General features: G+C 39.7%; 7 protein-coding genes across 7 annotated transcripts; 2 read left to right on the top strand and 5 right to left on the bottom strand.

The window, feature by feature from the left end:
- Nucleotides 1-469: 469 nt before the first annotated feature.
- JH06_1839 (nitrogen permease regulator 3-like protein) lies at nucleotides 470-2386 on the top strand (the record flags this gene model as incomplete). Its single annotated transcript, XM_014672159.1, has 7 exons — nucleotides 470-505; nucleotides 539-567; nucleotides 597-885; nucleotides 916-1042; nucleotides 1071-1519; nucleotides 1549-1752; nucleotides 1781-2386. The coding sequence occupies 7 exons, from the start codon at nucleotides 470-472 to the stop codon at nucleotides 2384-2386; spliced, it is 1740 nt and encodes a 579-aa protein (XP_014527645.1).
- JH06_1840 (myb-related protein) lies at nucleotides 2352-3920 on the bottom strand (the record flags this gene model as incomplete). Its single annotated transcript, XM_014672160.1, is given in 6 exon segments — nucleotides 2352-2412; nucleotides 2426-2742; nucleotides 2773-2855; nucleotides 2886-3558; nucleotides 3590-3737; nucleotides 3784-3920. The coding sequence occupies 6 exon segments, from the start codon at nucleotides 3918-3920 to the stop codon at nucleotides 2352-2354; spliced, it is 1419 nt and encodes a 472-aa protein (XP_014527646.1).
- A 141-nt stretch (nucleotides 3921-4061) lies between these two features.
- Nucleotides 4062-5443, bottom strand: JH06_1841 (transcriptional activator myb-like protein; the record flags this gene model as incomplete). The annotated part of the gene is made up of 6 exons (XM_014672161.1): nucleotides 4062-4151; nucleotides 4182-4415; nucleotides 4446-4516; nucleotides 4547-5114; nucleotides 5146-5284; nucleotides 5316-5443. 6 exons carry the CDS (start codon nucleotides 5441-5443, stop codon nucleotides 4062-4064), a joined length of 1230 nt encoding a protein of 409 aa, XP_014527647.1.
- Nucleotides 5444-5503: 60 nt separating this feature from the next.
- JH06_1842 (RNA polymerase 2-associated protein) lies at nucleotides 5504-8998 on the bottom strand (the record flags this gene model as incomplete). Its single annotated transcript, XM_014672162.1, has 1 exon — nucleotides 5504-8998. One exon carries the CDS (start codon nucleotides 8996-8998, stop codon nucleotides 5504-5506), a length of 3495 nt encoding a protein of 1164 aa, XP_014527648.1.
- A 422-nt stretch (nucleotides 8999-9420) lies between these two features.
- JH06_1843 (phosphatidylinositol-3,4,5-trisphosphate 3-phosphatase) lies at nucleotides 9421-12533 on the bottom strand (the record flags this gene model as incomplete). Its single annotated transcript, XM_014672163.1, is given in 7 exon segments — nucleotides 9421-10146; nucleotides 10178-10563; nucleotides 10595-11588; nucleotides 11600-12033; nucleotides 12064-12267; nucleotides 12284-12378; nucleotides 12409-12533. The coding sequence occupies 7 exon segments, from the start codon at nucleotides 12531-12533 to the stop codon at nucleotides 9421-9423; spliced, it is 2964 nt and encodes a 987-aa protein (XP_014527649.1).
- A 140-nt stretch (nucleotides 12534-12673) lies between these two features.
- Nucleotides 12674-14231, bottom strand: JH06_1844 (tRNA modification GTPase; the record flags this gene model as incomplete). The annotated part of the gene is made up of 3 exons (XM_014672164.1): nucleotides 12674-13835; nucleotides 13867-14059; nucleotides 14090-14231. The coding sequence occupies 3 exons, from the start codon at nucleotides 14229-14231 to the stop codon at nucleotides 12674-12676; spliced, it is 1497 nt and encodes a 498-aa protein (XP_014527650.1).
- Nucleotides 14232-14314: 83 nt separating this feature from the next.
- JH06_1845 (pyrophosphate-dependent phosphofructose kinase) lies at nucleotides 14315-15954 on the top strand (the record flags this gene model as incomplete). Its single annotated transcript, XM_014672165.1, has 8 exons — nucleotides 14315-14475; nucleotides 14506-14564; nucleotides 14594-14741; nucleotides 14771-15056; nucleotides 15088-15283; nucleotides 15314-15489; nucleotides 15520-15848; nucleotides 15879-15954. 8 exons carry the CDS (start codon nucleotides 14315-14317, stop codon nucleotides 15952-15954), a joined length of 1431 nt encoding a protein of 476 aa, XP_014527651.1.
- Nucleotides 15955-16106: the final 152 nt, after the last annotated feature.

Here is a 16106-nt window from a genome sequence, read left to right on the forward strand (position 1 = left end):
ATTACTTTAACGATTTTCCGTCTTCAAAAAGATGGACCAAGATGGCCCAATATATGTATTTTTAATAGCATATATTAGGGTCCATCTAAGATACCCTATTCTATTTCAACTGCAAATATGAACAATTGTATTTGTAGATAGCTAAAGTCTATAGGAGGTATAGCTAAAGTTGATATTACTGTCAATCCAAGATTGCTTCCACAGTGGAGATTTATGTCAGTTTCTTTTTTGTATGACTATAGTCCATAACAAATGATGAATCTATGCAGATTTGTTTTAGGAATGAGTTCAGGTGCTTATCTCATAACTCCAAATTCCAAAGTACTGATATACATCCATTGCGGATCCGTTTTCTATGAAGATAACTTGCAAAGAAAACGGTACAATACAACTGACTTAGATAAGCTGCTAATTGTTGGAATTCCAAAAAAGATTATGATTGACTTGGCATATTCTTACGACACTTCAAATGAGTCAGCAGGACCCAATCTACGGTATTGCACTCGTAAGAACAAAATGTAGAGGTCATTATGGATAGATCTCGTCAGATAGTGTTAATGGACAAAGGTTGGTTTTCCCTCTCTGTTGTTCACTAGACTTGCATTTCGATATCCTATTGAGTTTTGTGGTCCTGAGATCACTTCGTTGTTTCAGATCACTGGAGACTATTCTGGCTGGAAACGATTCGCACAAATGTTTAATCCATTCAACAAATCGAATGATCTACTCATTTCGATTGGAACCGATGTATCATTGCTTCCTCGTTACATTTCTGTGGATAGTTGTAATAGTGAGTCTACTTCCTTTGTTCTTGTTCTGTTGATCAATACTGTCGTTGTGCGATCATCCTTTCATATTGTTTCTTTTGAAGATTGTGTTACTAAAGTAATATTAAATCCAACTCATGACTAGTAGTTATCCAAATGTCTTCTGAAAGAGGAAAAACGCGTTAACTATCTCACTCAGGAAAAAACGATTCTCTTTAGTGTTTTAAATGAAATGAAAGTGGTCTATAAGCAACAACCCAAGTTGGAGAAGTCTCGTAACCATATGTCTTTCCTGTCATCTAGATGACCAACTCATTCTAAGTATTCAGTTGGAGAGATCTCAACTAGCACGAGAATTATCACAAGTATTTCATGAACTCAATTACTTCAATCATACCTCTCTTTCAATCAATAATAGCATTCTATTCCATTTCACCCTTCCTACAATCCATCAACCTCAGTCATGCATCCAATTCTACACTTCCGAACATACCATCAATGAAGAGAATATGGAGCAGTATTACTCACTTCTATTATTCAAGCCAACCTCCTTTTATCTTCGTGCTGTAAAAGCAGAACTGACTTCGTTCTATGCTCGATTTCTGGAATTAGCATCTCCCTTTGTGACATTCGAATCAATGAGTGTAATATTGGATGTGCCTCTTCAGAAAATATATGCTTGTGCGTTAAGTCTTCAAGCAGCAAACACTGCTGTGATTCACATGTGTATCACCAAGTACACTCATTTTGCTGTACTTTCCTTTCACTGTATGTTCTTTAGGTTGCTCCTCATCTCTCACATTCAACAATTATCTCTGCAAGTCACGGATTTGATGCACGATTCAAGGAATTGGGATCCCTCATCAATCTTCTTGCTCTCTTCAGCAATATCCCTTCTTTAGAACGAGTCTTCCCTCAATTCAATCAATCCTCTTCATCGTACATCATTCGCACGGCAGAATCTGCATTAATCTGTGATGCACTTGTATGAGTAATGTTCATCTCTCACATAGTTCTGGTTGATGCAGCAACGACTCATTATTCCCGTTATTGTTTATTGTCAAGTCTTTTCGGATCCTGTTCCTAATGAAGAAGAGAAATTTCCAAGAGACCATCCATCATCACACTATTTGACTGAATATTCAGCTCATCATCGTATACCAAGTACTCATACATCATCAAGCACCATGTCACCTGGTCCTTTGTTATTGGAGACATCAGTAACAGAAACAACTCTGGAGTCTATTGCTAGTATTTCTCTAGCATCAAAACTTCGAGAGTCTGTTTATATTCCGTTTCATATGTGTCTCTCCGATGTCTCATCTGAACCTGTGTACTCATCAGCTGGCTTCTCAGGTGAGTTGAAGCCACAAATGTCAGAATCACTTTCTTCATTTCCTGCAGAAATGCAATGGATTGAATCTAAGAATGGTAAGAGCAAGGAGATATTAGAGAAGTGTATTCCACTTATGAAGGATCACTACTGTATTGATGAGATTTGTTATAAGTTGCATATTCCTCATGCTTTATTTTGGCGTATGATTCGTGATAATCATAATCGATGCTATGTATACTATGCTATTCCTAATCTCTTCTCTGTTTCATTAAGTAATAATTAAACACAAGAGCACTATCATTTTCATAACTAATATTCACACTTATTATTTATCTTCTCTTGACTACGTAAAAATGAATTGTAATGTGTCCGCACTTGTTCTCCAGTAACTCCAATATTCAATCGAGTTGCTATTTCCTTCCATTGATTTGGTAACTCCTTATACAGCTCCATCATCATCTGATGTTCTTCATCTGTCCATTCTCGAGCTCCTTTTGATGGAGTGTTAATTTGGATCCACTTCGACTTACACTGAGTTACATCTCGAGTTCCCACATACCGAGCTACCATTGCCCAATCACTAAACAGAGTCTTCGCTTGATACAATCGACGTATCTCTGCTGCATTCCATCGTCCCAACTACTCCTCACTTCCTTCACTCTCTCCTACCATGGTCTTTCGACTCAGTACACGACAGTAATGTTGCCGACACTCTGTCTCCGACCGTTTCGTTGGAAGTTTCGCGGATAATTCTAGGAATAGTTCAAATATCCAAATTCTACCCATTGATACGAGTTTCCACCGTTTCCCCTTATATTTTGCTACTAAGATTCGCAACTCTTCATCCTCTTTTTCTGTCCACACATGACGCCTATTTCGCATTGGAAAACGAGGATTTTCCTCATCACTATCCTCAGTGGAATTCACATCCTTCATCTTCGTAGGGATGGGATGATCTCGCTGAGGAATTGTTGAATATACAGGTACTGGATACGAAAGTTGTTGATACGCTTGTGGTGAGTTATATGAAAAAGGCTGCAAGGATTGCGCTGAGTTACATGAAAAAGTTGGTTGAGAAGATTGTCCTAAGGGCTGCTGAAACAATGATGAAGGAATTGGTGACGAGAAACCTCGTACTGGTTGTTGATAACTGGAAATCGATGCTTGCTGAGACATAATATTCTCAGGGGCAACATTTGAAGCCATATATACACCACTATCAGGCCGAAACAACAACGGCAATGTAGAACAACACTGATTCTGAGAAGGTACATGGACTAGTTGGGCATCTTCATGCTTGAAATCCATTGCATGTATATTGACTTCTCTATCATTGTCTTTTGGTGTATCCACAAAAGCATCAGCCATCTTTAAAGTAAATCCTGACAAATCCTTTAACACTTCTCCTCCAACAAGATAATCCGTTCCATCATAATACACCATGTCATCTGGATCCTACATATCAACCATACCTTATTCTGTTTACAGTAAGTCCAACTGGTAAAGTAAGAGAAGAGTTGCGAGAAAGAGAAGAATGAACTGGAGTACCATCAAAAGAGAGAGTTTGATCTGCCTTTTCTAGCCCTGCAAAATGAATTATTCCATCTTCATCCGGAAGGTTTATATCGAGATCACTAAAAATAAACTCTAATAACTGGTATCAACTCTGGAATTAAATACATATCCTTATCATCTTCACCAAATACATAAATCTTTCGGGTTGATTCAGGTTGATCTTCATCCCAACTGTCAAACACATCCGACAAGGAAAAGGGGGTAAATTCAGACTGTTTTTCACCTGGATTTTGCACTACCATTCCAGAATGACCAATTCATATAAAATAATGAAGGAATGATTAAAGTTAGGTAAAGATTATACTCTATCTTTTTACGACATATTAAACAAACACCTAAGAAACATAAATGAGTATGAATATAAAGATAACGGACATAGTTATTCATTTGACATTATGTCCTTTTGCCGAATCCCGTTCAAACGCTTGAAAGTGATTCCGGACTTGTTCCGCAGTAATGCCTCCACCTAATTCCTACTTGTTACGAACTTCATTTAACCCTACAGCAGCTATATTTCTCCACTGATAAGGCATGCGGTCAAACAGTCGTAAAAAATAGGTGTGTTCCTTCTGGCTCCATTCACGAGCACCTTTCTTCGGAGCTTCCAGTTGTTTCCACTTGGATTGACACTGACTTTTATCGCGAGTTCCAACATGACGCGCAATATCCACCCAAGAAGTGAATTTCTTATGAGCTTCATGCAGTCGTTGAACTTCATCCGAACTCCAGCGTCCCATCTTTCCATCACTCATCCATACTTTACCTACAGCAGTGTTGCGCTTAAGCACTCGGCAGTAGTGCTGGCGACATTCCGTTTCAGGACGAGACGTTCCCAATTCTATTCCTCAGTTCCTGTTTTTAGTCCAACCTTTTGCAATCAAACGCCATTTGTGATGATTGTACTTTTCAACTAGTTGTACTAACTTTTCGTCTTCTTCTTGAGTCCAAATACGGCGAGTATTCCCATATTTCTTTTTCGCTATGACTCTCTTCACCTTAACTGGTTTTACTGGCTCAGTATCGTCACTTTCTGTGTATGCGTCCTTAGAGATAGAATTATCATCAAACGGTTCTTCTGTTGGGGATGAAGGAATATGTACCAACGGATCCTCTGCTATTTCTGTTCCTACTATGGACGAAGTCAGAATATCGTTGGAAGACGGAAGTGTATCCTCTTCACAGAGAAAGGGATTAACCAACTCATCAACATAAGAATGATTGACTAAGTCGGATTCAGGGTGATTTGTTTCGGGTTGCTTTGAAGATGTGCTAGCATCTACCTTCTGATCCCGAAGACTGAAAATGCGGGAGTACATTTCCATTATCTGATCATCGGTCATCTCATTGTCAATAGATTCCAAAAGGGAATCGCGGTCATTTGGAATGTCTTCTGTTAATGGTATATTAGGATAATAAGAATGCTCCAGAAAGTGATACTACTAATCAGAAAGATGACTATGAACATACATCATCATCATTACTTAAACTGGTCCCCTTTACCACAGTCTGATCTCTTGCCACCTCGCTTGTAGAGGCTAAAGCGTTCGCTGAAATGTGGTTGGTACCGTAGATATCATCGGTAATTGCAAAACTTGTCATAGGCATTCTAGGTGTTACTCACCACCATCACCTCTTACCCAGAAGGAGTACAGGAAGATGGAATGGAAGATAGTATATCATCCGAACCAATAGATACAGAAGATACTGCACAGATTGTGTCTAATGAAGGGATACATATAGTATCCTGATAATAGGCCTCATTCATCCTCCAAACAATTAAATATGAAGGAGGAAAGGTCTAAGAAATGAATGGTTGAAGATTGGATCAGTAATAAATGAATAAAAGTAACATACCGCTATTCATCGCAAATAACCGTGATCTATCGGCAGCTTTAAGTATGATTCGACTATTCAGTCCTATATCATCCAGTTTGATAGAACAAACATAAAAAATAGAAAGAACACTATCAATATCAAGACTCGGAAAGAGACTTTCCAGTTGTCGGACAAAATACCCATATCGAGGTAACTGTTTCTGAATATAGTGAAGGATTTGAAATAAAAACCCATTCACAAGAAGGTCAAACTGACCGCCATGAACTCGTTCCTGGACCTGTTCAAAGTAACGTAAAGTCATCTCCATTACTTCCTCCTTCTCTTCCCAAATACATTGATATGAAGCAACATATTGCTTGTAATACAAGCGAATTGCAGAAGTTAAACCATGTTCCTTAACTTGGTCATGTACAAGGGAGTCGGTTGTAAGAGTAGAATTAGCAGACAGCAGGATGTGACAGCACGAATGATCAAAGAAGAAATTCAGAAGAAGAACACGTTCATTCCAGTCTCTACATGGAAACAGGAATAGTTGAAGGAATTGGAAAACGATAGGACACGAATAGTATTCAGTCACCACACATTCACAGATCTTATTCAAGAGATTAACCATTTCTTCCTTAGGTATCAATGAATCTAACTCATTTAGACAATCAGAATGTTCTTTGCATGGTCCTTTCTTCTGTGAAGTCAAATAAATGGGAAGCAAATGTGACAGAATATCATTCACAGCTTGTGATTGAACAATCTCACTTCCAGCTAAGCAGATATGAAGTAAGCAGTAAAACCTCATTGCTTTGTCTTTCTCCTTCCACACATTACACTCACATGTTTCCATTTCACGGACAAACTCTAGGAGGGCAACTGCTTGATGCTCTGAAGCTACAACCAGAGGAGATGAACTAGCTTCTTCTCCTAGTTTGCGGAAGCGAAGTTTAAGAAAAGGGAGAACAAACCAATATGATAACAGAGGAAGAGAAGGATGGATTGAGAAGGGTAACAATTGAAGACTCTCACGATCTTGAAAGACAGGAAGATGAAGAGATTGGGAGTGTTCGACGATACGTCCATCTCCCAATTGCTGAATCAGAAGATCCGTAACTGTATCGAGATCAAAGTTTAAGGCAGCCTCTTCAGATCGATTTTCCACATATGTCTTTAAGGACACAGGGTCAAGAAGAACATGGATGATAAGTTGAAGAGCAATATATTCATCACCAGGAAGAATTGATAGAATTGTTTGCCATGCTGCTCTCCAAATCTGAGCTCGTTGAGAAGATCGGTTCTTCTGAAGAGGAAGAATGGTATGAAGGATCATGATTGCTTGAACATGGGCAAGAATCATATTTCGATGGAGATACGAATAGCTAATTGAATGAGGACAATAGTGAGCCTCATGCCACAAATCTTGGATAGCAAAGTCTTGAAGATCCATTAGCCATCCTGAGTCTCGAAGCATAGTAGCAAACTGGAGACTGTTTTGAATTCCACTCAGTCCAACACGAATTACAGCAAAACATAGATCAGAAAGACTGAGAAAACGTTCTTCTGTAGATGTAAACACTTCAGGAAGGATATTAATGAATTCAGTTTGGAGATTCGGTTTAGATGGAATAGTATTCCAGATTGCATAGATTTGATGATGATATGAAATCATTTCTTTCATCCATTCCTTCGCATGTAACATTAGTACATAGCCCAATTGCACGATTTGATTCTGGATACTGGATTGAGTCTCTTCTGATATATCCCAATGCTCTCGACATTCATTGATCAAATCAATGTAACTCCCCAAAAAATGAGTCACTGCCCCAATAATGGGAACTGGTGTTTTTTCATCCCGTAAGAGTTCTACTGCCAGTAATACCAGTGTATTACAAAAATCAATGAAATAAGTGGAAGAAGTATTTCTCTTACTAACTACACTCACTTCAAAGAAAGACCATGCCAAAATTCGATTGCCTAGAGAAGCAAATTGACTGATTCTTACTAGATGGGGCAAGAATGGATCAATATTTGCAATGTCCAATCCATAAAGCAGACACAGTCTCCAAACACTCAATACCCCTTCCAATAAACAATTAACTTCTACTGATGTGGACTGTTTAGAGTTCGTTTCATCAAAGAAGAGAAGCCACTGTTTCAGAACTGGAAGAACCGAAGATCGAACGATATTAGACGCATTCTTACGACTATGACGTACTAATGCTTCTAGTAACAAGAGTACATGAAGACTAATCGTAAGAGATGAATGAGGGAAATGTGTAATATAGAACAGACGAAGAGAAGGAATACTCTCTGTCTGAGATAAATCAGATTCTTCAGAATGATGTGATCCACTCGTTTTTAGTGAATCACCAAGAATACTCACATTCAGATATCGTTCACATAACTTCTCCAATGATGTGAATAAGGAGCTCTGATTCACAATCTGTTCACCAAATCGAGGATCCGACTCTACCAGGACTCGTAAAAGACTAATTGCAGGGCCCAGAACTACTGGAATGGCAGAAAAACGCAGGAATAATACAAATAAACGATCCATCAGGCCTCCTTCCAACAACATTGTGAACAGATTCGAGCAATTGGAACGACGATATGGGTCTTTCTCATCCTCCTCTTCATCATCTTCATCTGGAACGAATCGCATTGCATCTGCATCTTGCAAATGAGCATGTTCATAACCGTGATAAGTGAGGTTCAATAGCAAACGTCTATTCAACTCTTCAGGAGATGTACATAGTTCTTCTAAACACCGCAAGGATAGAAATACCTCTTCTGCACCGTTGAATCGCTCTAATAACATTGTGAGTGTTCGAAGTACCGAAATTGGGAGTTCTTTTGGACTCAGAGACTGACCACAGAGCCGTGCCAATGAACGACGGTGAAGAATGTTGTAAAGACACTTAAGAGCTAACACACGCTGTCCTGTAACTGCACTTCGACATAAGAGTGTTAATTCCTCGATGGTGTAGCCAGGACGATCGGCCTCTTCCCCATGGTTATAGAGACCTGAAGAAATAGAGATAGTGGACGAAGCCTTCGATGGAAGCAGAGTACCATTGAAATGAAATCGTGGAGTATTGGAAGTGGATTTCTCAGTTACTGGATTTGTCCATTCCAATTTGAGTTTTTCAGCATCCGGAAGCAACGCAACAGCAGCATCGAGATCTGTCTCTGTCTTGATTTTGGAATAATCGACAGAATTCGCAACTTCTCGGGCCTCCTCCTCTTCTGTTGCAATAACGGGTGCCATTTCCACTGCAGGTTCCATAGACTCCTTATATTGACTTCGTTTCATTAAAAACGATATTAGTTTAGGATCAAGAGAGTGAAGAAGTTCTTCACGGGCTTCCTGTATCTCCTGTTCTGACATCTGCCCAAGAATTGAGTTTACATCTCGTTGAATATCTTCACGACTCACTTCTTTGGAAAATGAACGTTCAATTCGTTCTTTTTCGTCTGGTGACAAGGGAACCGTCATTGTGGCTGTCCGTTTTTTCTCCAATTCCTGATTTGCTTTTGCTTCCATCGCCTGCTTGAAGATCGACTTCTTTCCATTCGATCTACTCTTTCACCTCCATGTTTACATTCATACCGTGTAGATAACGATTTGTTCCCTCGAAAAACCGATTCAGCTTGAGGAAAACCGCGTCCAACAGTTTCCGGATGTTCCGATGATGAAATAGATCCTTTTTCCCGTTCACGAATGGTTCCTACCGGTGAAAGGTGCGATGCAAACAAAATGGAAGCGGATTCATCCGTTGTGCTTTTTCTCTGCTTCTCTTTAATAATTTCTACAGATGGCTTCTTGCCACTCTGTAGAAACTCCTCTTGGGCACGTAGATCGTCCTCCATAACAATGACTGATAACAAACACTTCCACGCCACACATAAAATACACAGCTATCCACGACACTTTAACATAACACTGATTCGCTGAGGAGACACATTCGGTCTTCTGTAGGAACGATTCATGTAACTCTCTTTACGGTATACAGTACTCTCACGGATTGCCTTCAAAAAGGCATAAGGGTTATCGTCGAACATTCTCGCCCAATGTCCATTATATAAATCCAAAATAGCTCGAACAAGAGGAAGAGGAGAAGGATATGAAAACTGACATACTTGAACGAGGCGACCGTAAATGTCTGGTTGGATCAGCTGTTGAAATTCCCTCACAACATTCAAGACATACTGTGGAATCACACGTACTTCAATATAATGAGGTTTCAAATACAATTCGCTTGATAAAACAGTGAAATCTTCAGTAATCAATTCTTCCACTTCCTCAATCTCATTGAGGATGTGAAGATTCCGACACTGGCTAACACTCAGATTGAACTGTTCACGAACCCATTGTCCAAAGGCTTCATTTTGTTGGCAACATCGTTGATAGACCGAAATCGCCTCATTCATGTGATCAGGTTTGAATAGATACAACAATGAATAAACGTCTTTGTAGAGATCTGGATCAGTACAAGTAGCAGGATACTGAATGATACAATCAGGGTAATGACTGAGACGACGCGATACACCCACAAATGTCATCAAATCGTTGAAATTCTCAAATTGGAGAGATAGTTCTGTACTACCATCACGACGAGGGAGTTTCACTGTCCAACATTCAGTCTAAATATATCATCATGAAATCAATCCATACTTCTTTGCGAGATACATAAGCGACTGCAGGACTACAATCAGCAAAATACACTGCATTCTTCAAGTAATGATCATCGGGGCGTTTCATCACAAGAAGCATGGAGTCAGTTAAAAGAAGCAGACGACGCTTCCAGACTCGCTTATCGTATACCAGTGCAAACAGCTTTAAATGAAGACTTTGGGATGGAATGTCCTCATAACTAGAGCATACTCCTTCAGCTGAAGGTTGATTACGATGAGACGATCGAGGATGGCTGAGAACACATTCAAGTGGAGTTTTCATAGAAGTTGGGTTATCACTCATCACATTCATGGCATACTGATCACAATACGTAGCAAAAATACGGATTTCTTGATCTTCTAAGCCACATAAAGCAAATGCAATATCTAGTAATCACAAATTGACACAGATACAAACCTTCCTTGGAAAGAATCTCCTTCTCATGAATGGTTAAATCTCGTTTCTTTCCTTTCTCTTTCTGAGGTGGCAACTGTACAGAAAGAGTCATTGCATTGGTACATTCATCCTCGCCATATGATAGTGACATTTGTTTTAGGAATGGAATACGATGAGCGAATCGATCATTGTAAGGATCTGCCACATGCTGACTACCAAACTTACGAAGCTTAGCTGTTACAACAGTGCTAGTTTTTGGCATAGCTTCTGATGTACTGTGGAAAAGAGGTGTTGATGGTTTGCTAACAGGAGATGAAGGAGCAAGTGGTGATGGAGTATGAAAAGGAGGTGGTGATGAAGGAGTAGGTGAAGATGGACGAAGCAGAAGTGAGTTCATTTCTTCTGAAGTCGATTCGTCTCGAATAGATGAATCTTGAAGAGGAGTAAGAAGAGGAGAGACAGGTTGTTCTGTAGCTGTGGACAAAGAATGAGGAATGGGTTCAGCAATGAGTTCACTCGACATAGGATCCTCAGAGAGAGTTCCATGTTCAGAACTACTCTCTAGAATAGGTCGAGGTGAGTTAAACATATCAAGATCCATACTCAATAGATCACGATATTGATATGAGCTGATAACCCACGATTCATCACTCTGACTTGATCGAAGACGTAACAAAGTCTCACGTCGAGTTCGTTCCTCTTCAATTGCTTGAGCGGTAACTGCATGAATCGCACATAAACGCTCAGAAGGACTACTTTGAGCACTAATAATGAGTATTCTCAATGACTGATACAAAGATTCATGATCCAGACAAATTAACTGAACAGCGAATGATTGTGTTAATGGCAATGAACAACCCTTATCAATTGAAATGTTATTCTTATAAAAATACAGAGATGTCAAGTCAATGTGAGTACAGCAGGGTACCTGTGTTGTATTGATGCTAAAATGGAGAATATCTTTCTTATTGTTCTTCATGATAAATAGAAGGTCACCACGAGCTGGAACATTGATCTATGATAAACATGAATCACTGAACGCACATCAATTACAATCTCTGCTTGATACGAATTGTACTTAGGAAGAGGATAATAACACCAGGCACTATTATAAACAGTATTCCATTCATTTCGGCACTTCAATTTCACAACAAGACTGAGATTGTTCAAACCGCCAATTCCTGCAGGAACATTGTAGAGAATTAGAGATCCAAGATAAAGAGATGGCTGCAATTTTGTATCAAATTGAAGAGCATTATCTGCACCAATGGTATCTGTTGACATCAGAAAGTCACGAATAAACTTGATCTGATCCGGGTTCTCAACGCCATCTCCACGCTTTTCACGGAAATAGTTCACCGCCGCATTCACATATTCTGTGGTTGTTTTGGCATTCAATTTATTGAAGAATCCTTGCATAAGCAACGTACAGCAAATCACAATCCCAGTTCGCCCCTTTCCTATCGATCAATTCCTGTTCAAATTCTAACCAGCAAGGCAGTGGGCAGATATGACATTATCTGGACTTACAGCCATCCATAAATCGATAAAGGAGTAAATAGCCCACATCAAAGCGATAGGAGGTGAATGATGGTCAGGAAAACCGCACACAATGACTCGATTTCCAAAGTAACTGTAATCGTAGTCCCTATCACTTAAGTTAAATACTAAGTAGTGTTTTCCATGTTTGCTATCTAACAGTCTAGACACCTTCAAATATAAATTTTTGAAAACCACATACGTCATTAATGCTGTTCCGATAGAAACTTTCGAACTTAATTGACGGAAAACCCATCGCAATGATTCTACACTATAATCCATCTAAAGACAGTCACCTGTCAGTGATATACGTAAGGTCCAAATTGAATGAATCATCAATGTATCTCACCCGCCTTCCTAGATCGTAAAGAAGTGTAGAAGTGTAAATACCAGAAAAGTAGGAACGAAGAGCAGTGTTCATACTGAATACGCACTAACAGAGATTGGATGCTTTTCCTGAAATGAGATCGGTAATCTGCCGAATTCGGGGTATTTTTGGGTCTTCAGCACATGAACTAAGACTCCATAATTATTCAAACAAACTATTCAAATCAACCTAAATCATTTTCCAATACAGAAATCGGAGAAAACAATATCAAGAATCTCTTCGATATCCACCTCTCCAGTGAGCCGCGCTAAGGATTTGAGACATGTTCGCAATTCTTCTGCCTGAAGATCAACAAAAGACTCCTTGATGCAATTCGATAGACTCAGAATGCACTGTTGAAGACAATTTCGCTGCCTTTCTCTTGTAATTAGATCTGTATTCTCCATTTCTTTTAATTCCAACTCGTTTCTCACATATCCCGCTAAATGACTTGTAACTTTCTCAACTTGAGACGATTCCTTACAAGAGATTGGAATCACATTCAACACCTCCGGAAAACATTTTTCCAACAACATCTTCTTGGCAACTACCGTTTTCTCATCCACCAGATCTGTTTTGTTTAAAATTACAATCGCCTTCTTCTGCTTCACTCGCTCAAAAATAGATTCCACGTCCGAGCACACATCTCTAGTCACATCCACAATGACCATCTGAAACAAACTCTTCTCAGCAGCAGTCACAGCACGATTCATACCTTCTCGTTCAATTTCGTCTCCCGATGAATGCAATCCAGCAGTATCCTGAAGAATCACCTTGTAGCCATCGAGATTCAAATCCACCTTCAGAACATCTCGAGTTGTTCCTGGGACCGAGGAGACAATTGCCACATTCGAACCAACTAACTTGTTGAGAAGTGATGATTTACCTGCATTGGGAGGACCACACAATGTGACGGGAATTCCATTCTTGATTAACTGACCTCGATCAAATCCAGCTAAAAGAGTCTGCATCTCCTCACGTATCTTGCAGAGATCTTTCGTCGCATCTGCAAGTTGAATGGATTCATCATCTACGTCGTCTGAAAAGTCAATAACCGTTTCCGCATTTGCTAAACTATGCATGAGAGCAGTTCGCCACTCCCAGCATTTGTCAATCAATTCACCATTGACTCCTCGCATTGCCTGTTTCCGCTGAATCTCTGTCTCCGAATTCAACAGATCTCCAAGTGCTTCCACTTCCACAAACGACATCTTTCCATTCATAAAGGCACGTTTCGTAAATTCCCCTGCATCAGCAGAACGAAAGTGAGGAAAACGGGACAAGGATTTCAAAACAGCCGAAACAACAGCAGGACTGCCATGAAGATGGAATTCAACCACATGTTCATTCGTATAACTACACTTTAGAGAAAACTGCTGGTACATACCTTGCACCTTCGTTAAAACACAGTACCATTCCTTTGTCCAGAATCTCCTTGGTCTGAGAATCCAAAATCGTTCGCAACGAAGCTTTTCGCACTTCAGGAAACGGACAATTCTTGTAAGTCATGCCTCGAACTGCGTCAAATGCATTTGCACCCGATATTCGAATTACCGATACACCACATTTCGTTAACGGACCTAATCATCACTTTCAAGGAGTTTAATTACCAGAACATAGTGCGTAAATAGTGTCACTATCCTTGTTACCTCCAATCGAAGTAAATGGTCGCACAAAAGGAATCACCTCAAGATTCACAGTCTTCCAAATCCTTCGACTGAATTGCCGAAAGCAAGAGATTCCTCTCAGCATATCAATGAAACAAAACACAGTTCAACGAAACCCCAAACAAAGAATGGGGGTTTTCGTTACTTACACATTAAAGTTTACCTACAATGGAAAGAGCAGTACCAGAGTTTTCCCGTACTCAGCTACTTGATGCCTATAAGGTATCTGGAATCCGACTTGTTCTGGTTCCTCATATGTCTGAAAGTGATAGAATGGACGAAGATGATATTGTAAATGTTCGAACCAACGTTGGTGTAGCTGGAGAACTGTAGATTCTATTGAGATCCATCACTTGTAGATACAATGAGTATCAAGAAGATAAAGATTGTGTTATTGCTGATTTGCTTCGAACAAAAAGTTGTCGTGCAATTATTCGTTAAATCTAGAATCTAATCCAGAGATCGTTGCTTATATCCGAGCCGGTGCCAGAAAGCATCTCTGGTACCGAAAGGAGGATGTTGGTGCTGTTATTGTGACTTGCGGAGGAATTTGTCCAGGATTGAACAATATCATTCGTGAAATCGTTATCACACTGTACTGGATATAGGTAATTTTAATTGTAGATATCGTCTGTATGGTGTTACCCGTGTTTTTGGAATGATGAATGGATATGGTGGTTTCACACAAGCTCTGGAGGATCCCAGCGAATGTGTAATTCGTCTGACACCAGAAATTGTTGATACTATTCATCATCAAGGAGGAACCTTCTTACGTTCTGCACGAGGCGGATTTAATGCAGATAACATTCTTTTGTGGTGCCAAGAGAACAGTATTAATCAGATTTACGTAGTTGGAGGAGATGGAACTCATCGTGGTGCCAATGTATTATTCAATGAAATCCAGAAACGAGTATATGTTAATGTCATATCTAAGTCGATAGAAGCTGGCTATCAGCATTGGAGGAATTCCAAAGACAATTGATAATGATATTGCCATGGTTGATCGTTCTTTCGGTTTCGAGACAGCTGTTCAAGAATGTACACGGGCAATCCGCAGTGCTTTGGTAGAAGTAATGAGTTGTGAATATGGAGTTGGTATTGTGAAGTTGATGGGGCGAGAAGCAGGGTTTATTGCTGGTAGGTTCTAATGAAGGGAATGACTCTCAGCCTATGCGACATTGGCGAGTCACGATGTTGATTTGTGTCTAATTCCTGAAGTGGATGTGGACTTGTATGATGATGAGTATGGTGTCTTGCCATATATTCGTCGTTGCATAGAACGTCAACATCATTGTGTGGTTGTGACCTCTGAAGGTATCACCATACCAGGATTGCAGGGTGATGTAACTATGAGGAAGATGATTGATTGATAGGGAACAACGGATGCTAGTGGCAATAAGCGTTTTCCTGACGTGGGTTTGTATCTGAAGCAGAAGGTGATTGATTATTTCAAGGACGAATCAACCAATCCCTCGAAAATGAATGTTTCTGTCAAATACATCGATCCTTCTTACATGATTCGCAGTGTTCCTGCGAATGCATTCGATAGTATTCAGTGTTTATTACTCGCTGAGAATGTGGTCCATGGAGTGATGGCAGGATTCACTGGATTCACAGTCGGTGTCTGTAATAATCGTAGTGTGTATATACCAATAAAGGATCTGACTGATAATTCTCCACGTACACTGTATCCTTTTGGAAGGTGAGCATTATGGTGGAGATTGAATATTAGAACTTATGAACGAGTTGTTAATATCACAGGACAACCTGATTTCTCAATCCCAATGCGTGCTAAACTACAAAAGTAAATTGTTTTCTTTGAATCACACCAAACAAACACCTGAGAATTGTAGTTACAAGTAACTTAGACCTTTCCCGCAGCCTTCATCAAGTTGAACATGGCCTCTCCAATCATAGCAGGAGTATCCACAACCTTGACACCAGCAGCCTACACCTCATT

The sequence above is a fragment of the Blastocystis sp. subtype 4 genome (genome assembly GCF_000743755.1).
Source record: "Blastocystis sp. subtype 4 strain WR1 chromosome Unknown seqid_0110, whole genome shotgun sequence".
Classification (NCBI taxonomy): Eukaryota; class Bigyra; order Opalinata; family Blastocystidae; genus Blastocystis; species Blastocystis sp. subtype 4.